General features: G+C 37.6%; 1 protein-coding gene across 4 annotated transcripts in view; it reads right to left on the bottom strand.

The window, feature by feature from the left end:
• Window positions 1-23317, bottom strand: part of CPEB4 (cytoplasmic polyadenylation element binding protein 4) — a 60977-nt gene that overhangs the window by 10672 nt on the left and 26988 nt on the right. Inside the window, exons 3-5 of one of the 4 annotated variants that reach the window (XM_057728838.1) lie at window positions 13811-13861; window positions 6092-6115; window positions 4182-4385 (exon numbers count right to left, since the gene is read on the bottom strand). In XM_057728838.1, the coding sequence (XP_057584821.1) occupies window positions 4182-4385; window positions 6092-6115; window positions 13811-13861 (279 nt within the window). The remainder of the gene's footprint in view (window positions 1-4181; window positions 4386-6091; window positions 6116-13810; window positions 13862-23317) is intronic. The other 3 variants (XM_057728843.1, XM_057728849.1, XM_057728857.1) reach the window with 3 other exon arrangements.

Genomic DNA, 23317 nt, shown 5'->3' on the forward strand with positions numbered 1-23317 from the left:
TACCTACCTACCTATAATCTTTTTCTGACATGATGCTCTAAAACACAACTAACGGTACCTGCTCAAAGCCAGGTCACTCCCTTATGTGCCACCAAACAACCCCCTTCCAATCAGGAAATCAACACTGATACAAGACTCTTTCCCAATTCACAGACTCCATCCAAATTTTAAACTATCACAATAATATCTCTTTTTTCCTTTCTGATCCAGAATCCTATCCAGAACCACGCTACATCTAGACGTCATGTCCCAGGTCATCAGTCTTTTTCAGTTTACAATAGTTCCTCATTCTTTCCTGTCTTTTACATACTTGATAGCTTTAAAATATATAGGCCATTCATTCTGTAGGATGGCTCTCAACCTGGGTCTGTACTGTTTCCTCATGACCTATGCATTCCAAACAGGAAAATCACATTAATGATGTTATGTCATCCTGTCCTTTCACTAGGTATGTTATCCTGATCTGCTAATCAAGTTGACAGCTGCCTGATCTCGCCACCAAAAAGAAACCATTTTTCCCTTTGAATGTGATTAATATTTTGTGGGGGAATATTGTGTTCTCCATTAATATCCTGTTCCCTCATTAGACTTGGCATCCACTGAAGACTCCTGCCTATATCAACTATCACAATGATAAATGCCAAATGCTGGTTATCTCTTTCTATCAATCCTTCTACATGTACTAGTTAGTCTTATACAGTAAGGAAGAGTTTTCCCTTCTCCCACATTTATTTAGTCATGTATTTATTTACATCAGTATGGAACTATTTTATTCAATGGCTTGTAATCTGATTCTCTCCTTTTTTTTATTGTGATGTTCAATTTGTCCTCAAAATTGCCCCTGATTTGGCCGGTGGGGGTTCCTATGTCCTTTTGACCTATCCCCCCCATCATTCTGCAAGGGCTTCTATACTTCCTGACCCAAGAAGATACTCCAGGCTTTCACCTTGTTCTTTCTCTGCCCTAGCCCTAGAATTAGCCTCCTCCCCACCCCCTCCACCCTCCCCCCACCCCCCACAACCAAGAAACCCTGGTTCCTTTCAGTGACAAAAGATATTTAGAAACTAAGATTTGGGTATTCCATATAGTCATTGCTGGTAGATACTATTTCCAAGTCTTCTCAGAGGACAAAGCTAGGAACTATATGGATACACACACAGATATATTTACAACTGTTTCTATATCTGTGTGTACATTTATAAGAATGAGTTCATACTGGTACTGACAAGTCCACTTCAACATCTCATGTTCTTTTCTAGCCTTCCCCCTTCCCATGTTTGTAAATTCCCTTCTCACTATGAGAAACCAAGCTCTCACTATCCTCAATATGTTTGCTCCCTTGCTCGATGTGACCCATCTTTCCAGCTAGCTGCCCTGGCAGTCTCCTCTACCTTCCACCCCTGCACCCTAGCTCTTACTGCCCTGATTTACTGGACACCATGCACACTGCTGCCGAGGCCTCTGCGCAGGCCCCCTCCGCATACATACCTACACACACCCTCCACTTGGCACCCTCCTCCCCCTCACCAACCACCTTCTTTGGACACCAATATCTCTGAGCCTTATGAAGAAGGAAACGGAAGGGCACATGCGATGGACAAAGAAGACGAGCATATTTTACTATTAATGTAAATAATACCAGTTATGCTGTATTATATATTTGGACAACTAATGAGTAGATTATAGGAAAATAAATTTTCAGGGAACTTCTAGGAAGAGTAGGTAAGCATAAGATCTGGGAGTAGGGCAGGACAGAGGAAGGGAAGAGATGAGAAATGTTTCCATTTCAGTCTGCTGGAACTGTTCTCATCTTCTCCAGACTGTGAAACAGTAGTCTGTGCGAACTGCTGTGATGCCTGCTTCTACAGTCCCGTTTAGTTCATGTGAGACTGATGAATAGCGGAATGATGTCAGTGTAACCTAGACATTATACTGCTTCACAAATGACTTTTCCTAAGCAAGATGAGCTAGCATAGTGGGAGAGCCATAACTTTCAGCAGAAAAGGAAAAAGCCCCCAGCTTGTGTGATGTGCAGGCAGGAGACCCTCAGCTCTATTATAAAAAAAATAAAATTGAGCACAGCAATCAAGGCTCTCTGGTCAGAGAGGTTGCAGGGCTGCAGAGCCTTGCAGGGCTCTTACCTCCTGAGAGTTTGCATTCCTCAGCTGCTCAGAGATCCACTGTCATCTGCGTTGCCTCGAAGCTAGAGAGCCAGAATTCCTGCTCTATTGGTTTTATGCATTTTCAATATTCTTTCAGGCAGCCTCTAACCATACTGAGCTACTTGTCTGAATTGTCCAAGTTATTTCCAAGGTACTACTTCTCTTTCTGTTAGTGCTTCTGGTACAAAATTCATTGGGTTCTAAGTGATCTGCCTCTACCCCCATTTGCCCCATTCTTAGTACACCATTCTGCAGAACACAATATTCTTCAGGAATACATGTTTCATATTTTAATAGAAAGGCCTGCCCACCTAAATTGCTACTGACTTATCAACATCCGTGGTCTTGAGGATAAAGCAAGATGACTAGCACAATTCCCATTAATTTTGCTCAGTTTAAACCACCTCCTTTGCCAAACTGGTCAAATTTATCTGTGCCTGTAAGAATTTTAGGAACGATACATTTAAGACCGCTCAGTAATTTTCCTAAAAGATAGAGACTATCTAGGCCAGAGAAGGAGTTTATCCCAAGTAATGTCAGATAAAATTCAGTCTTCTCTTTTTGTACATAAGCATATAATTTCCTCATCAAAGTCCATCCAGGGCTCAGGAGTGTTAAAGATTTGACCTGCAAAGGTGCATAAAACCTAGAATCCATAATGCTAAGGAAAGTGAGGACTCCAGCTAGAGAAAAGAAAAGGTCACACCCAGAAGCTCACTGGAGTGGACACTATTAAGATGAGGTGTTCAGCCCAGGATGAACACTCTGAACAGAAGCTATGCCTTCTGAAGACAGAATGGAGTCTGAGTTAGTCTGGCCTGAAATTTCAGCACAGCTTCCTCCAGGGCATTTTATCACAGACCCTTCCCCTCCGCCCAAAAAAAAAAAAAATTTCTGTGTTTATTTCAATCTTTGGCTGTTTTGAAGCCATTTTTGTCTCAACCTTTCAAAAGATTGATCATCTTAAGGAAAATGTAGTGGCCCAGTAAATTTACTCTCAATCTAAATGGGAAGTTATTAAACCTCATTATTAGACCTTTTAGATTTTTAGAGAATATTCTTCCATCCTCCATAACATTTCTTTCCATTTCCATTCAGGAAACCAAGACAAAACAGATTGGGGGAAAAAAGCAAGCAAGGATATATGGTTTCTATTTGGTCTGCTACTCTGATTTCTGTCAAGGTCACTTAGACCCACAGGTGAATAAAATACTTCTGGACAACTAGTCCTCTATATCTCTTTGCATGACTGGCTCCTTATTCAGGTCTCAGCTCAAATGTCATGTCCTCAAAAAGGATTTCTTTAACCACCTAATCTCAGAAGTCCCCCTTCTGAGACTTTGCTATATTATATCGATCTGTTTTCTTTACAGTACTTATTCTCTAATATTTTCACACATTTTTTATCTCCCTTCCCCCACTAGACATCACCATTATATGAGCAGGGGATTTCTCTCGTTTACTACTCTAAACAACCCTAAGAACAGTGCATAACATTCAGAAAGCATGTAAATATTTGACAAGAGAAAAAACACTCAGAAAATGATATAACTCTTAAGATTCCCTACAACTCTAGGCTATATTTTTCAAAACTTCAGGCTTAATCTAAGATTTTAAACTTTTAAACAATTAACTGTACATTTATAGAGCCCTCATAAAAGGTAGAAAATAGGAAAATGAATAACTGAATTTGGCCACGGCAGGACACACAGACAAAAATGCAGTTAGCGTCTGCGTTTGCCCACAACAGAATCCTTGAGGTTTTCCCAATGATGTTTACTCTTTGATTTAGTCCAACCACTTGCTTCAGCTGGTTCCCAAAGTCCTGCTCCCTTTCCTTCCATGAACTAGTCTTACATGTTGTGTTAGGAAGACAGGACAAGAAACTGATGCAATCACAACTGAACACCTGGAGCCAGATAAGACTGTTATTATACTAGCAGCAACCATTACCTATGTGTTACCTACTATGCGCCACAGTCTGGGCACAGAGCTATAAACGGCTCTTTCTAAATATACCTTCATCAATGTCAGGAGGTAATCCGCCCACAAACACCTTGCGAGAGTATCGTTCCACTCTTTCTCCATTCTGGTGAGTGAAGCAGTGAGGTGAACCCAGGCCACTATGAAGAGGTTGATCCCCACGGCCATCATCCAAGAATCCATCTTCCATTGGAAACAGTGAAGACTGACCTGAAACAGAAAGCAGGAAAAAAAAAAGAGCTAACAGAAAATGCTCCTTGCCACTGATTATCTTACACAAGAAACAAGGAAAACAGTAGATCCAATAAAACTGCTGCTTTTATTTTTCTCGCTGAACAACAAACCACTTAGATACGCTCTTGAATTTCCATCACCTTAAGGTCCCAACTGAGTCAGAGAGAAAGGACATGGTTAAACAGAGGGCTGCTCAACCATCCCACTGGGATCCAGACACTTGAGCGAGGTGAAAGTACAGTAGGAGAGAGCACTCTTTTGAAAACAGTTGGCAGCAGGCTGCACCGCCCTGGCAGGGCTCCACGGCCACTGGCAAGCTACACACGTACACTAAGTATTAAACTTGACTATCAGATGCTAGATCACTTAAATTTCTTTAAAACATCATACAATATAGCCTGCCCAGTTTCCTCTAAGAATGTCCCTAAAATGAACAAGCTGATTTTTAAAGTGAGCACTCATCTTTGTGTATCTTAACCAGTGGGATGTCATCAAAACCTATTTAATGCTGTTATCCAACTGTTGGCTATTCTTACAGAATTTAAGATTTTTAGCCATGCTAAAGGTAAATTTTCTTTTAGCTGAGTAATTATCAGCTGGTACAGGTAGTATCTAATCTTAAAAACTAGTCATTATGTTTGCTGTTAGAAAATCCTATCATTCAGAATATAAAAACAGAGAAGACCAGAGATGCCAATGTGGTTAATATTCTTCCCATATTTACCTGCCAGCAAAATACAAACTTATAAATCATAAGCAAAACAAAGAGCTACAAAGAACTGTAGAATCTCTCAAGCACTGGTTTGTTACTTTTCAGGCTGCCAATTTACTTCTAGGTACTACATAAGGAATTCGTTAATGGATCCTGCAGAAATATATCTTAAGTGCTCTTCCTTTACTAAAAACATTCCAATGTCCTTTTGTCACCACACTTGTCTTCCTTTCAACTTTCATTATTAAACACAACTGACCAGTATATTTGTTAAGAATTTACCCTATAAAACCACAGTTCAAAAGAGTTAAATAATGAGGATAAAAAATTACTCTAAAATTGGAGGTTATTTCTGAATCTTCAAAAGTCACATTTTAAAGCTATGCTATTTAACTGTCTAACTTTCTTATAAAAAGGCAAAGCTGTAGTACAGGAGGCAAAACTAAAGTTTATTCAGACACCTCTAGGAAATGATTCTTTGAAATTCTCTAAAATGTCTAGAGCTTTTCCCCCCAATGTCTGAAATTCATAAGATTAGTCATCTGTTTAGTTAATCTCATTTTAAACCAAATGCAGTATTATGCTTAGTAATAAATAGATAAATAAAAACTTTTGAAAGTCGATATAAGGTATTCAAGCATAACTGAACCTCCAGTATAATCAGGTATTTTGAGACCAGTCGTACAATATTTTCCTTTTCTAAAGATTCTTAATTTTGTTCTCCTAAGAAATTCCTTTGAGAAAGGAAAAAAAGGGAAACAAATCTTCAGGTATAAATAAGGTAAGTTTGAAATGATTTCAATTCAAATCCAAATCCTAACATTCTGACTCCTTCAAATTGGAATGTCTATAATATTAAGCATAAGATGTAAAGCACTAATTGACCACAGCTATGTTCTATTCCCCCTCCCCGCTTCCCAACAAGGGTTAGAAATTGAGCAAACTTGGGTCCTCTCTAAATACAACTGATACATTCAAAAGTTAGAAACAATAATGTTACCTCTCCTTCGCCCATATGTCCTTGCTGCATGTCAAATGAGAAAACAAAAAAACAAAAAAAACAACCTTTCAAACATTGTCAAATGAATCAACTGTGATTTTAACTACCAGCTTTAGAAACTGAAAAAAATTAGCTATATTTCTCATCTCCTGGTAAATATCTCCAAAAATATGGAATTTGGATAGTGAGAGGTCGATTTAATGTATTCTTTTTTTTTTTTTAAGTTTTTCAAGGACACCATAAAAGTGTATTGAGCCTTATTTGTTTTAAGGGAAGCTTTCTACTGTATCTGTCACCCAAGGTCCAAACTAGTATGAAACTAAGGGAGTACGTAACATGATCTAAAGGAACTCCTATTGACCTTAATTTCTTCCAGAATTCCCGGCGAATTAGCCATTCAATAGATATTTCGATGTTTAATTCATGACTTTTTTTAACCACTACAGGATAAACAGCAATTTTACACTATTTCTCAATTATTCCCTAGTAAAGACACTCATAACAAATGAAATCTTTAGGTACTTTATAAACTTCCTTTCAGCCAGTTTATTGTCCCTCATCAAATCTACCATGGCCCAAATGTCGAAAAGTAAAAAGTCTGGCATTTTATCACGAAGTAGGTTCCAACCAAGAAGAGAAGAAAAAGAATATAATATAATAATATAGGCTTACATAATTATTATATGTATATACCTGAATACTCACAAAATAGCAGTACAAATTTCAAATCAGGAAACTTTTGATAAAATGTCTTCCCTCAAACAAACTGGAACTTGTACGTGCAGTCTGTCCAATACTCTTAATTCTATTCAACAAACATTTCTTGAATGCCTAAGCACTGTGGATGAATAGCACATGGCTCTTGACTACATGGAACTTGAAGACCAGATGGCCACATAAGCAAATAATGATAATGCAACCATTACAGCAACAGGCATGTGAAGTGTTAGGTGCAAAAGAAGCAGAGGAGGAGGAGAAACTGGTTCTGATTAGAGTCAGAGAGTGGAGGGTGTGGCTCTGAGATGGACCTTAAAGGGAAAACAGAGAAAGGGTATGACAGACCTGGCAATGGCACGAATAGAGGTGCTGTAATGCTCAGGGAAAGATGACCAGAACAGAAGCGTATAAGTGAGCTCTTGGCTAGAGAGGAATTTTAAACAGGAAGCTTAATTCCCAATAGGTTTTCCAGTTAGAAAGTGTAGTACCTTTTAAGAGAGCATTACACGAACTGGTCAGGGTTTTCATTCTTAGCGCTCTAGATAAATGCTAAGTAAGTACGACTCAGTTATAACTGAGTTACAAACATAACTTAGAAGTACAAATGTGCCTATTTTCCAAAATGAAATTATGTCTCATACCAAAATAACTTCGATCATTGCTAGATAATACTGAAGTTCACCAAAGTACTTGGGCAAATGGATTAAAACCAATAAAATTTCCCTCAGCAGTTAGGTTTTTGCTTTAGTAGTTCTTAAATCTGGGATGGGGGTGGAAGTATTTTCTCACTTAGTCAACCTGACAAAGGTTAGAAAGACAAAGATATCACAGAAGTAGATGTTTGTTTAAGAACATCCTATTCATACAACAGCTTCAAAGACAAGGGAGTCTGGGGAAATGATTTGAAAATGTTGGTTCTGTCAATCTTAAAAAATTGATTGATGCTGCTTGGATTTCTGAGAAAAAAAGATATTTGAAAAGAGTGGGCTTTTAAAAGCTACAAAATTAACATTAAAAATTCTCATAGCTTTCACTATTTCAAAAATAAATACAGTTTCAGGAAAAATAAAGGCTATAGATCAAAAGCAAAAATCAAATACTCTCAAAGTTCAAACATATACTTTCAACCTTTGATTCTGTACCATAAAATTAAGCTGGTTAATATAAAAGAATTCACAGTTAAATTCCAAAATTAAATTCTAAAAACTATTTAGAAACATCTTCCCACATTTAGGGAAAACCAGTGATCGGTGTACAATGCTTATAGCTACAGAAACTGCCCGATCAAATAAATATAAAGTAGTACCAAAAAAATAAAAACAATGACATTCTGGAGCACAGAAAATATGTTTAAATTTTTCATTTCCACTTATTATTATAATGCTATACATTCATTTTAATGTAGATTTTGACATATGGCATATATACAGCAAAGTACACAAAGCATAAGTGTACAGGTCAATGAACTTTCCATAACATGAACACATCTATGTAACCAGAACTCAGATATTAACAGAATGGTAAGTGGTGTCACTTCATCTATGTATGAATGAGGTACTAAGCACCGTTCTCTCACCTCTTTCAAGTTATACTTGGTAGAAACGTATTATGATGAAATACTTATAACACAGATCTTCACCACTTTCCTGAGGAAATCTAAGCAATTCTGTAAAGAACAGGACTTCGGGCCATAAGGAATAAAATGATGACTAGCTTTTAGTGGGCAATGAAAGACTGATCCTATTTATGCTACCTCTGGCCTACCTCAGGCTCTCCATCTACCTCTCATTGCCCCCATCTTGAGAAGGCAGACAGCAATGCTACTTGGAAAAACAAGGGGAGAGGGCTAAGATTAAAAGATGTTATCAAATAACTGATTTTTCCAGTAGAACCAAATAAAAAAAAAGTATGTGGAGGAATCAGTCAAATTAGTAAATCAGTTAAAAAGACATAAATCAAAGCCTGGAAGCTAAAAGGAGTTAACCTGTTAACAAAAGAATAAAGGCAGTAGAACCAAAAAGCAGATAATCCTCACAAAGAGCAAAGCATACAATTCAACAAAGATGCAAAGAATCATTTCAAATGGTTTTATAAATTACCTCTTAATTTCTTAATGGGTTCACTGTCACAAACTTATTTTAGATATATGCTTAACAGAATTTCCTACATCACATTGGCCTGTGTTTATACTAGCTCCCTGGTACTAACAATATTCAAGAATGTCAAGATATAATAAAGATATGAGAGGATTATTTATAAAGAACTATCTTACAGAAGGGCAGCGAATGAATGTAATTCAGTTTCTGTATTTCCCTAACTCGCAGTTTCTTATTTATAAAAATGCAGAAATGAGGAGAGAATAACAAAAGATACCACATGTATATATGATGCTCAGACAGTCAGACGCTCAGTAAATAATAATTTTCTCCCTTCTTCAAAAGTAAACTCATATGTATATATCCTTAGGTTGGTTTTCAACAGTTACTTTCAGCTTTTCCTTACTATTCCAAGGCTAACAACTGTAGAGCACTTAAGAGTTTACAGTATGTTTTCATACTGTCTTTTTCATGAAGAGATCTTTCAACATGCTCCTTACTGTAGCAACTAGAACCATAGTATATACATTTTCGGCAAGTGACTAGAATCTACATTTCTCCTGGGTAAAGTATACCCTCCTTTTTCATAGATTTCTGTCTCCCACCCCCTTAAGCAAACAATCTTCTCCCTTTCCTTTCAAAGAACTATAATTAAGAGATGTCGTTCTATGCTAACCTTTAAAAGATCTCTTATTGATCTCCTCTTCTGGGACAAGCAAGTATTTTAGCTGATGCTTCTAAATGAGAGACATCCGTAAAGGATACATGCATCTGCTCAAAGGAATATATTTTGCGGTTCTATAACTTTCCCTGGCACAAGGTTCACTTTTGGAGCAGTTAATCCTAAGGGCTAAAGTGGTGAAACGGGAGGTTGGGGCAAAACGTACCATGCACAAGCACTTTTACACACAGGTGGTGGTGGTTAAATGTTAGTTTTCTTGGACAAAACAAAGCTTCAAGTTGGGTAAAAGGAAAATTAATCATTTAATCTGTGTCCATCTCAGAGCTAAATCAAGACACACCAGAGGAATATGAGATGAGTCTGGCCTATGCTTAGCACTTCTTTCTGACTTTGCTGAGAAACTGAGTACGCTTCAGGATTGCTTTTCAGGACCATAAAAAGGGATATTCTAACTATATTCCTACTACATAAGATTAACTAGGAAACAGTATCTATTATGCGATGAATAGTTTCCTCCTCAAAATTCACATGCTGAAGTCCTGACCCCAAGAACCTCAGAATGCGACTGTATTTGAAACAGGGCTTTTAAAGAGGTAGTTATGGTTAAAGGAGGTCACCAGGGTTAGCCCTGATTCAATATGACTGCTATCCTTATAAGAGATTAGGACACAGACTTGTGCAGAGGGGAAAATCATGTAAAGACACGGAAAAGAGCTATCTACAAGCCAAGGAGAGAGCCTCAGAAGAAATCAACCTTGCTGACACCTTGATCTCAGATTTCCAGCTTCCAAGACTGGAAATAAATTTCTGTTTAGGCCACCTAGTCTGTGGTACTTGTTAGGGCAGTCCTGGCAAACCAATACAGTATCTAAAAAATAGCTAGAAAGGTATTTTCTTAAAAATACATTTAAAATCCAAGGATTTTCCCCAAGAATGCCCCTCAAACTAAATCTCTACAACTAATAATACAATAATAATTCCCTAGAATACACAATTATTATTTGTTGAATTATACTGGCAATGTCTTTCAAAAGTCATGAGTGGTAATATGAAGGTAACTACATAGTCTGAAAACTGATGACTGACATAGCCAAGGGGAAAAAGAAAGCAATCTGATCCACTGGGTAAGTGAGCCCTTTTTATCTTTGTACTTGCAAATTCCAATATTTTTCCAATATAAACTGCTGAAGCTAGTCGACTAAGTACTCTGATATCTTTTTTCTTTTTATTTATTTAGGATTTAAACCCCATTTCTTTACAAAAAGCTATGAGACTGCTTGAAAATTTCAAAACAAGTTATATGATAAAAATCATGTCGAAATTCAAATGTGCACGTGAGAAAGAGAGGAAACAGGTCTTTCATATTCTTATTCAAACAAAGCAAGAAATGATTCTCAACTCAACAGAAGCTTGGAAGAAAAAGCTCTGAAAGTTACGGTTGAAGCAAAGTAGAGTATATCTATATAATCACCTTTCTAACGGTTTTTAAAAGCCTGAAATAGACTATTTAGGTAGACAGGAAAGAATAGTTCCTGATGGTTCCTTAAAGTCTAAAATTGAATAATGAATATACAGCAACACAAAGTATTAGGCTTTTATTTTCAGTTTTAAGAAAAGGCTGAATGGATGTAAGATGCAAACGGACTTCATTTAAAAGTAAACTAAGTTTCAGGTTACCTATCTTAATAATAGATAAAGAAAGCATGTTTGATCACAGACAATTTTTATAACTCATCATAAACCCTTGTTTTGTGTTTTTTTCCCTTAAAATCTTTAGCCCTAATATTCCCAATCCCACCAAAATGACATTCTAATTATTTTAATTTGACTACATGCCAGGTACTATGCTAAATGATTGTACGCGCATTTAATCTCCACCACAATCCTACGAGATGGGTAGCATTTGTGATTTCTGAGTTTATCTTCATTAAACACAATTAATGCATTACACAGGATTTGCGATATGAGGACCCCCAAAGCCTAATAAGCTAAAGTGAGAACAAAGCGACTAAGAATCAACATGTGAATGAGATCAATTTATCTACAGAAGCAATCCACCATGGAAGATGTTTCATAAATTTGACTGTAGAGAATGGGCAATGCCTAAACCTAAATTGAGGTGACTAAAGAATGTCTTAACATCCCTCCACTACGACCTTGCTTTAATTTCAAGATTTTTAAGCCATCTTCTAAAACCTGGACTTTGCTATCAGAGAGAGAATGGGTCTATCAGTAAACTCCAGCATCTGGTCTACCCAGAAGCTGTACTCCTCATTATGAATGTATAAACTGGTATCTGGTCCTACTTGGCTTGCTATTAAGAACACTTGGTCAAATCTAACAAAATCACATTCTGGGACCTTGCAAAGCAGAACAGTTGATCTGAGAACATAGCAGCCATAACCCCATACTCTGGGTCTTGCCTGAGGAGCCAGCACATTTCCCCTCTTTGGCATCTCTTTTTTCTTTACCTTCCTTTCAGTCTGAGATAACGTTAACCTCAGTCAGTATACTTCTATAATAAAATTTCCATGTGTACAACAGTAAAAACCATCTAGTCTCCTTCTAGGGTCTATGGGCCAGTAAAATTTCAAAACATAAATATTTAAGGGGGAAAGTTACCTTTTTTCTTTGCCAAGTAAAGCGTGTTAAAAAATATTCTTAAAAGAGAGGATATTAACTGAGGGGTGGAGAGGATAAAAGGAAAGCATCTCAATAATAGACTTAAAAAAAAAAATAAAGTGAATTTGGCTTTAAGGAAAACCCACTAGAGAGTGTTTCTTTCTCTCATCTCAACAAAGATGAACCCCAGGGGCAAAAGATCTAATTTAGCGACTTCATGAAGCAATTGGGACAACAAACAGTTGATCACTTTGCCTAAGATCACACAGCAGTATCTCAAATCTTGGTTCACTGCAGTTCCCAGCACCTGACTCTGGAACTCGTTCCCCATGAAAAGATGAAACCATCGCTACAATGGCAACCCTTACATTACTCCCCTTTATCTTGATGCCACTGTCACCACTCTGTTTGGTTTTGCAGTCTACACACATTTATGCTGAAATATTATATTTTGGCATTACTTCTGGCAGCTGTAGCATGAAAAGACCAAAGACTGATGAACAAGTGAGGTTTTCACAAACCACACAGTCTCCAGAGGATCTAATGCACCCTGCAACTCTCATAAATCACATCTCCTTCTAACTTTTCTTGGCTCAACAATCCTACATTCTACAGAACACTGATTTTTAAACACTAACCAAAAAGAAGTCGCGTCACAAAACTGGATTAATTTTTAATTCCTCATTCACACTATACCATGGACAAGGAATAGGATTTTTTGGTTTTGCTTTGTTTTGGGAACAAGGAGAATATAGTTATTTGGTCAAGAATACTTCGCAGAAGTGGTGGGACATTTTAAAATGAGTTTTGGCAAATGGAAGGCATTATGAACACACAAATTTGAAATCCATATTCAATAGTAAAAGAGTGGAAAAGAAGTAAACAAGACTTCTGTATTCCACCCAGCTATAGCACTTAAATTATAGCACTACAAAAAAGACACTTTTTAATTCTTAAATTCCTTCTATGAGTAGATGGCCCCTCCTTTCCTGTGAAATTTAGCTTGCTTCAGAATACACACATTAAAAGGAGAACTCAACAGCACAGTGGTAATATTTCGAATAGGCAAGGAGAATTTACTGAAGGCACTGCAGAGGCTAATAAAACTCCATTTTTCTTGTTGTCATTAGACAGCAAACAGTGACTGACCTTGTCCTTTGCAATGTCCAGTCCTGTGGTCTTGGGCTGTTTTTTCTGATTTTAAATCTCTGATTACCTTCCTTTTCCCTTGGAACACTTTACCAACTACATGGAAATGATTTTTATGTTGACTTTTCAAAGGTCATTCCACAGAAGCTAATATTAGATTAAGCCATTATTTACGTGTCATTATGGGATTCTCATTTCTTCTCATTGTCACCAGTTTCAAGACAGCACATTTATTGGCTCTCAAAGTTTAGAAAAAGTTCCTGCTTTAATTTAGAGGAATAAATAATTATTCATAAAATAGCTGACAGATTAAGAGCAACTTGCAGTTATCATTACAGAGCAAACAAATGTCATTTCTCCACCTCTGTTGAAGCATAACTACAATATTTTCTACCCAGTACCAACTCATTTCAGTTCTGTGAACTTCACTAGGGTGAATCAATTATCACTTACCATTAATAAGCAGAGAGCTATCGGATCCTGGATATGAATAGTTTAGACGACCTGAGGGTAAAAGAAGGCCGTTACTAAATTTATTTTTTTCATAGATGGTTTAAATGTATTCAACAACAAAGCTGAATTAATCTCTTAATAGGTATTTAAAAAGCCATATTACGGGAATAAAACTTAGCTGTGCTAATAAACACAGAGTCAGAGGACATATCAAACAGCATGTTCACAAACACTCAAAAAGGGGAAGTTTGAAAGTGGGAAAAGAAAATATCCCTTATATTTAACTATTCGATTATTCTAATTTCCAAATCCTCATCCAAAGTAATTTTTTACACCATTATGTTTTAATACCAACTCATAATAACAATCTTAATGTTTTCCCCCCATAACTGTGCAATTTTTCTTTAATATGTAGTTTTTCATTGCTTTTTAAAAGCATGTAGTTAGCAGAAGTATTTTTCATATGATTCATACCAAATGTGCCAGTCTTACGCCTACATGTACAGAAACGCTAATGGGTTTAAATTCACATTTTGGGAATAAGTGCAGAAGGTAAAAAGACACATTTCATTGCACTTACACATGAAGAAAGTATCAAAGCACACAGCACAATGCCCAGAGGCACAGTAGCAGTCAATAAATGCTGGGTTAATTTCCTTCGCATTTTGAACCTAAAATGGACACCCAAGATACCCATGAAAAAAGGGCTTGTGAAAGTAAAATTTTTGGAGGATGTGCCATCTTCCAAATTGGTAGCCACAAATAAAGGGGGGACATGCATTTCTGTTTTGGAAGAGTTTCTACATGTAAGTTGAGGCAGCTAGACCACACACCATGTATCTAGTTCTATGCTGTAAGTTACAAAACTCATTATGACAACATTTTTATGTCTCCATATTACACAGGCCCTTCATAAGAATGGTGGGGAACCCTCAAGTCTTATTTATCTAAGGAATGGACAGGGAAACTTGACTGTTAATTACCCATCACAGTCCCGCACTCTATACATCAGGGGTAGTGTGAGAATTTAAAATTGACTCAGAATTACAAACATTCCAATTAAGAAACAGCAGTCTAAACTATGACCCCACAGAACCATAATAGACTCTCCAAGATGATGAAAAAGTGGATAAGTAGAGGTTCTCCCCTGCCTGGAGGATGGAGCAAGCTTCTTAGGAAGTCAGGAACACTCTACCTAGTTCCAATGAACAGTGTGGGAACCAGAGCTAATATGTGGTCCTATCAACCTATCAGCCACACATTTACAACTCTTCAGAAAGGAACTTTAGACCACAACTATCCTTCAATCTCTCAAAATCCTACTTCTCTGAAATAGTCTCCACAGAAACCAACTCATGTCACGAAAAGAGAAAACTGTTCTCTGTTGCTAATAGCTTTAATTAATCCACATGCAAAACTCGGGGGTCTAATGTGAAACAAAATCTGAACTTAATTTTTCTACAATTTAAAATCAAATACAAGGATTTTTAAAATTAAGTTGTTAACTGCTCCACTTAAAATTTCAGCTTGTTCCTATTAGGGAGGAGAGGTAGGGATGGAGATGGGCAAGGAGGAGGTGAAAATTAATTTTGATATTTTGATTTCTTCCTGAAAATTGGCTTTGTTATTTAATGCTTATATACAAAGCCAAGTATCCAAACCCAGTGAATTCCAGCTGAACTGCTTTAACAACAAGCCCCAATCATATGACCTGTCACAAGTATCTTTAAAAACGCATAGACTTGAGATGCTGGAACAAGAACATGACCTTAATTGTTAAAAACTTGGGAGGGAGGGAGGGAGGGAGGGAGAGAGTACTGTTTCTGAATCACTTAACTCAAATTAGCAGCTGATTTTCCAGGATGGAATATTTGCATTAATCTTGGAGCTGTAAAACCCTCTAGTAAATGAATTAACGGCTATCACTCACACCATTTTTTTTATCATAAAACATTTTCTAAAAAGATGATATAAATCCACACAGAAACAAAAATATTTAACAATATTAACTGAAGTTTAGAAAATGCTTTGCATTTCTAAGATACTCTAATTTTTTTTTAATGCTAACATTCCCATTGAAACAAGGGTTGTTCCATATGAACTATAAAGCCTGTAATTTGATACTAAGGAAGGATAATTAACAATAAGATTACAAAAGACAAAGTTCCAAACTAGCTGCCCCAGTTTAACAAATCAAGTTCCACCTTATCAGAAACTTACCTTTGGATTTCCTTTCAAGGAGAGAGAGATAAGAACATTTCAACTTGACAGGCACAAAAATACCCCTTAACTCAGTTCTCAGAGTCTGCCTCAACACACACCTCTTAAAGAGATGCCACCCTCCACCCCCAAGGGAGGTAACCTTTGAGGCTTTTTCTGATCCTTAGACTTCTAAATACAGTAATTCTACCCTTCAGCTAAGACAATAGAGCACTGAAGAATCACTGGCAAAATTCAGAGTTTAACTCTGAAAGTGATACTTGTTTTTATTTTTTGACCTGTTCTTATGATAGGAGTCCTGTCGGGCTGGAGTCAGTTCTGGCCTCTGAGTAGTGAAAACACCTGTAATATTCTGTTAGACAATCAGCAACACTTTCTTACTCAATTTTAAAATATTAGCAGTGACATTAAAAAACCTTTAGAAAAAACTTTCATAATGCTTCCCTACCCTACCTGCCCCATCCTTTTATAAATTCTTTCTATAATTAAAATATCTAGAGTCATCCACTCATGACATCTATTATGGCAAATACATTATCACTTCCTTTCTGGAAATCTTCAGAAAGCTCCCATTTTAAGTGCCATGGGACTTTCAAGTCTTCTACAAGCCTTTCACATTCTACTTGTACCCCTTTCATTTCTGCTCTAATATCCTCTCTGCTCTGTGGATGCCAATTTTCACTGGCATTTTTGCATTTTCTATTCCATGGCTAGATTATTGACAGTCCCCTCCCTCCCTCTGAGACAGTGGCCCTCTTTCTTTGTTTCCAATGGAGGATATCTTCAAATCTTTTTTTGTTTGCTTGTTTTTCAAATGTTTTTCCAGGGCACCTTTCCCAAAAAGGAAACCCCCTTTTTATACTAACTCACCAAATTTTATTTCTATCTATGCTGCAACAGCCAACCTTCTTATGTAATCATTTCAGCTACTGGCTAACTTCCTAATCTCTTTTAACTAAGAGCCCCATTTAGGAATTAGAGCTTCGCACCCCCCCACCCACATCACACAGGCTTACTGATCTCAGTTCCCTGACCACGGATTGAACCCAGGCCACGGCAGTGGGAGCCCAGAATCCTAACTACTAGGCCACCAGGGAACTCCCAAGAGCTTCTTCTTTTTTTTTTTTAAAAACGTAGATACCTTGAGTTTCCTGTTTGGGCACCAGGTAAGCATAACTAAGTTCATTCCACTGAACTTAAAACACCGGCCTTTCACAAATGAATAAAGTGAAGTAAAATAAAAATCACTAAGCTATCTAAATATGACTATAACCCAGCGTTTGTGGGTTTTGATAACTCATCTATTTATAAACATAACTCAGGTTTGGGCACATTTAGAATTGAATTCCTCAAAGGAGAAGAAAGGCATTAGTATTTCAGGCAAGTGAACCTATTTAGTGGATAAATTCAATCTTTGGAGGCTCTCAGTATTGATCGTGTTATAAATACAAAGGAATACTACCAGATCAGCAGTCCTAACCTTAAGGGACGCAATGACAGGAAAAGCACTCGTCTCTGGAGGCCAGCTGTGGCATCTGGAGCCAGAAGCCTGGCATACATCATGCAGAAGGCACAGACTCTATATTTGGTGACATGACTCAACCTAGCCAAATATAGGCAACTGATACAGTGTGACTCTGGGGAACTACACTACCAAATTCTACAGCAGAAAAGATTCAGACTCCAACTAGGCAATTCTATGCTAGGCATTTGCGAGTTGGAAAGAACCAATATTTACCAACCAGAATGACTAAGAACTGCTAGGGGGAGGAGGTACTCAAAAGAACAGCATGTACTATCATATTCTCTTAAGACACTAACTAAAGCAACCAAGTTAATGAGATGAAAGGAGAAAAGACTAGAAGGAAATACTCTAAAGTGTATCTATTACTTTCAAAATTAGGTAAAATAAGATATTTTCTAAAAAGTAACCCAGATATTATTGCTACTAATGATTCAGCAGGAAATGATACAATAAATGCTTCCGTTTCAAATACACAAGCAGTGAAAAATATCAAATGTTCTACAGTGCTATCAGATTTTATGCTATGACCTTCTCTGTTTCAGTCATGCTAGCATTGTCGGGGACATGATACAGGGCAAGGAATGATAACGGGATAACTTTGCAAGGTTGTCTAAAATACAGCCATGCAGTCCAAAAAAGTGACAAGAAGCATGAAATTCTGAGTTAATATTTTTATTGACTCACACTATAAAAACCTAGATACTCCAACAAAAAGGGAGAGGTTTTCGGTGGACATCGTTAAAAATTTCTCATGGGGAAAGGATAAGCACGGACTTACATTCATTTCTAAAACAGTTAACACACACACACACACACACACACATATTATTTGTTGTTGTTTAACTAGAGATGCTTCTCTTGGTTCTGCTCCTGCTAATTTTATTTAGTCCATATCTAAGTAAGCCAAAGCTATACTGCCATAAATAATTTTTTAAAGGAGGTGCTGTATCTGCCTTTCTGCATCTGCTGTTTTTACCAACACCGCCTGAGACTTGCAGCAAGATGGCGCTGTGGGGGCCTGGACAACACAAGCAGGGTCCAAGAAATGTGTAATAAAATCAATCTCTGAACACCAACTTTATACTTACACAAACACAGAACACATATTCATATGAACTAATAAAAAAGTGTTCGTTATTTCCTATCATTTAATGATACAAAGAAAATCAATTTTAATAATTTCTCCCATTGACCTAAAAGTAACTCCCCAAATCATAATCAGTAACCTTATTCTACCCCCTGACCCATCTGTGACACAACGGACTTCCAGTAAAGACGTTTCCATGCAAAATTACGAAGGAAACACCAGCTGGGACTGGCATCAACTGGATGGACAGTCTTGCCCCCTCCAAAAGAGACATTTAAATCACACACACACACACACACACACACACACACACTATTTAGGCTACCCAAAACCCCTCTCCAGGACAGATATGACTTTCAGTTTAAAGGCCAGGGCTTGTCAAAAATACTTGATATCTCTTGCCTGCCTCTCTAGGTTCATCTCTCCTACTGCCATCTCCCTTCCCACACTGGGTACTCTAGACATTCAGAACTACTGGCCCATTAACTTCTGCTTCTGGGTCCCTTCCTCTGTCTGGAATGCCTTCCTTTCTCTCTGTCCCCAGTGTTCCACCACTCAAGCCTCCACCCTTTTGTCCAGGTAGCTTCTTTCTTAGGCCTCACACCCTACGGGAAGTCCCTGCCCAAGCCACCTGCTCCCTGGTTCAGACAGCCCTATGGGCTCCATACAAGACTCTTTACACTTACTATATGATATTTAAATCACCTATTTCTAAACTGTCTTCCTCTAGGGCAACAAAATCTTTGAGGGCACATTTTGGGTCTCGCATCCCAGAGCTTAGAGCAGAGAAAGGTACTCAATAAATAGCTGTTGAATTAGTGAATAGAACAAAGCTAGCAGCTGGGGTGGTCTTTCTGCCACAAACCATGCAGTGCAAAGTATAGAGTTGGACCAATCCCATGTTGTGAGCTAGGTCAAATTACTTAGTTTCTCTGAAGTAAAACAGAGATACTTCTATTTACACGTAAGAAATTCATGAGACAGTTTTTGCATAATGCCTAGAAAAGTCCCCCAGTATAGAGTACGTGCTCAATAAGTATTAATCCCTTTCCGCTCACTAATTTATAAGCCAGAGATAACCAACAATTTTCTACTTGTGAGATAAAGAAAGAGGAAGGATTCATCTTAGGCAAATAAGACCCAAACTGGAACCTTGGAGAAGGGAGTGGCCATCTGGGGGATTTTTCGCCTTCAGAGAAATGAGAGTTTGTTAATGTTCTGAGTTACAAACGAATACAATTCTTCTCTGAGGGAGAGAAGAGAAAAAACCTAACTCTTTTCTTTATGACAGCCAAACTGCCAAAGTAACAGAAGTATTTTAGGAAATAAAAACTCTGAAAATTCAACTTAAAAATGTTCCTTTTAATAAAAGCCAAGGAGGAGCCAATAACTCAGATTTAATTTTTCAATTGTGATATGATAGCTGAAAACCAGAATGTATAGTGGCCAAAAAAAAAAGAAAAAGAAAAAAGAAAATAACATGTACCTGTAAGATAAGTAAAGTCAATGGGCTATGTTTCTACAGATTGAAGAAGGTTTCATAATAAAAGAAAGACTGCTTTGACTATCACTCAGGGCAGGTGCAAAGGTGGAAAATCTAAACGCATCTAAGAATTTCAGGCAGAAGGGAATGTCTGGAGAGACACTAACTAGCAAAGAGCTGACCCAATTAAGGAATTCAAAAGATTTCCTACTGCCAGTAAACCTAACAACAAACCAGCAAGCAGGAAGGCTATTTTTATCCCTGCCAGAGGCCTTCTGACTCTGGATGCTACATTTAGAGGACAGAGCAAAAGATAACTTGCCTTAAGAGGATGTTATGATACCAGTGATTAATGGCAATTTTTCAAGCTTTAAAAAAAGGCATAGTTTTTATCCAAAATAAACCAGCCAAAGCCGGTTAACAAAAAAAAAAAAAGAGAGAGAGATAATACAATGAAAAGAAAAGTGGAAAAACAGACCAATGGATACTAGGATAGCTTTAAGTAACCCAGAAATAAAGCCAAGGCAGTAAATTAAAATTCTCCTACCTTGCAAAAAGGTTGATTAAAAGAAACGTGTTATAAGAGACACATTTTAAAAGAACCAGTGAATAAATATAAATAATTGTAGAACTGGCCAGAAGGTAAAGATGATTTTGAGAAAATGGCTTTCTGTACTGACATGAAAAAGATAAGACAAACTTATGAAATCCCTAGGTACTATAAAGTAAGTTGCTTGCAAATGACTGAGAACTTTAGAGACGAGATAAACCATTCCTAACACTGGTTACTGAAGTCCCAACCCCAAAAAGCAATCAGCAAAGTCAGTAGTTGGCTTTCGGCATACACACCTGTCATCAACCCTAATCACTTAATGTAAATTCTGATGACTTTATTGAACCTTAACACAGAATGCACTTGAATTTCATACCTAATTTCATCTTTTGTTATTTCTCAAAGGGTCAGTTCTTACCTTCCTTTAGCAATACCAAAGGCACTGAGTCTTCCTCTTATTAATTAGCCTTCAAAACTAAACAACGGGCTGTTCAAAGATATCTGCAAATTATTTGGAGGATAAGCCGCATGAGGCCTAGAGTCTTAGTTTTCATTTCCTGATATATCCCAACAGCCTAAAATAGTGCTTGATATTTATTTGTTTTCTGAATGGCCTCGCATAGCTTTAGACTTTAGCTACATATCCAAAGTGGTTCTCCAATGGAGTGCGGGTGGGGGTGAGGAGGGAGAGCAGTCTATCTGAATCACTTCCACGATACATATGCTTAAGTCTCATGACAGACCTGGTGAATCAGAATCAGCGAAAAGAATAAGCCAGCTTGGAAAAGTTCCCTCAGTGATTCTATTTTGACCTCCACCCTCCAACAGCACCCTTCAATAAGAAATCAGCAGGTGTGAGATCTGAATCTTTTACAGAAGATTATGATAAAATACAGATTTTAAACTCTGTCCCCAGTCTCCTGCAGAGAAATTAAGAAACCTGAATGCCTGCTCTCTGTTTAAAGTATACTAAAACAAACTGTTCAAAAGTTTGTTTCCCTCACGAGTGCTACACAGTAAACACCTAAGCTACTGAACCAGAAGCCAGAGGCTATGTGTTCCTATCTTGGTTCTCTAGGCACCAGTTAGTTGAGTGACTTTACAAAAGCTGTTGTATCTCTCTGAACTGCAGTTTCTTCAACTGTAAATCGGAGACTACAAAACTCACATGGAAGGTTATCATACGTATATAAGTGAGAAATAATTCTCAGAAGGGACAAAGACTAAAAGTCAGAGAAATGCTATCAGAAGCAACTGCCCTTTCACTTGAAAATGGCTGTTAACACTGCTTCCTACCCAAAACGTCCAGGTCCACCTCAGAAAAGAAATATGTAGACCAGCATCAAATGTGTCCTGTGGTCTACTACTATCCGGTATATGGAATACACTCAAATATGTGTGGAGTTGGAATATAAGCAGAAGCTAAAATATAAGGTACTTCCAAACCATGTGACTTGAAGAAGGCCATCTCCCCCTCCTAACAAGCGCTGCCATGTTACCCCAATCCAGGATGCACCCCTCTTGCCACAGGGCTTCCCCTACCCCCCGGCACTGTGCCAGATGTAGCTTGAACGGTCCACACTCCTAGCCGTGTCTCAAAAGGCAAAAAGATGGCTTCAGATGCCAGAGACAACGTTCCAAAATGTTATTTGGTGGAGATGATAATCTAGGATGGAGTAAGTGACTCCTCAATCCTCTGTCCTCATCCTCACAATTTCCTCTATCAAATTCCATTTTTGGTATGTGCTTTTTGGTAATGGGGAACATTCTAATGGCAGGAGTTTAAAGCAAAGCAATTAGAGAAGTTCTCTACAGCAGTGCTTCATAACCTTTCATAATTATTAAGACCTATTTCAATCAAAACATTTCACAGAGGCTCCCTACCGTAACAACTGAAGCCCTCAAGCCCCACTCCAGTGGATACTGCAAGTGAAACAACCACAACAAAAACTCTTAATAATAAAAGGCCACTGTGAATTCAGCAACACCTTTAAGTGTATTTTCATTGTATTACATCAGCATCCACATGCTTTTAGACGATAATCATGCAACACATACATGACAAATCTATCATCTAACTGGGATGCTTGGTTCTACTAGGTTCCTAGACCCCATCAAATAATTCCCATGGCTGAAGACGCCCAGGGTCCACAAATTGAGAACAGAAACATTACATAAAGTCAACTTTAAACACAATATTTTCAGGCTTATCTCAAAAAAGAAATGCAGTCTAGAAAGAATAAATCTGATTTCTGGTTCTATCCCTTCTTACAAGCTACTCAGTATTAAATGCTGCCACAGCCCAATTCACATGAAATCCATATGCTACTTTCTGTCATCAAACTATAAAAACCTTCAACTTTATCACTGAGAAATACCATGCCAGAGAGACTGTGTGGAATTGCTGACAGCAATTTAAAGATCACTAAATTGAATCTCTCCATTTCCTACTATAGGTGAAGAAACCAAGATCTAGAGGGGAGTGACCAACTTAAACCATGTAACTGCTAATGGCAAAACCAGGTCATTAAGACTCACTCCTAAATGAGTCTCTTTATTTCTTACAATTTGGGAAAGCCTGTTATAAGCTAACAACTTCTGTTCATTTGCAGTAAAGAGATCAAGTGGCCGATTTAAAT

Source organism: Hippopotamus amphibius, chromosome 1 (assembly GCF_030028045.1).
Source record: "Hippopotamus amphibius kiboko isolate mHipAmp2 chromosome 1, mHipAmp2.hap2, whole genome shotgun sequence".
NCBI lineage: Eukaryota > Metazoa > Chordata > Mammalia > Artiodactyla > Hippopotamidae > Hippopotamus > Hippopotamus amphibius.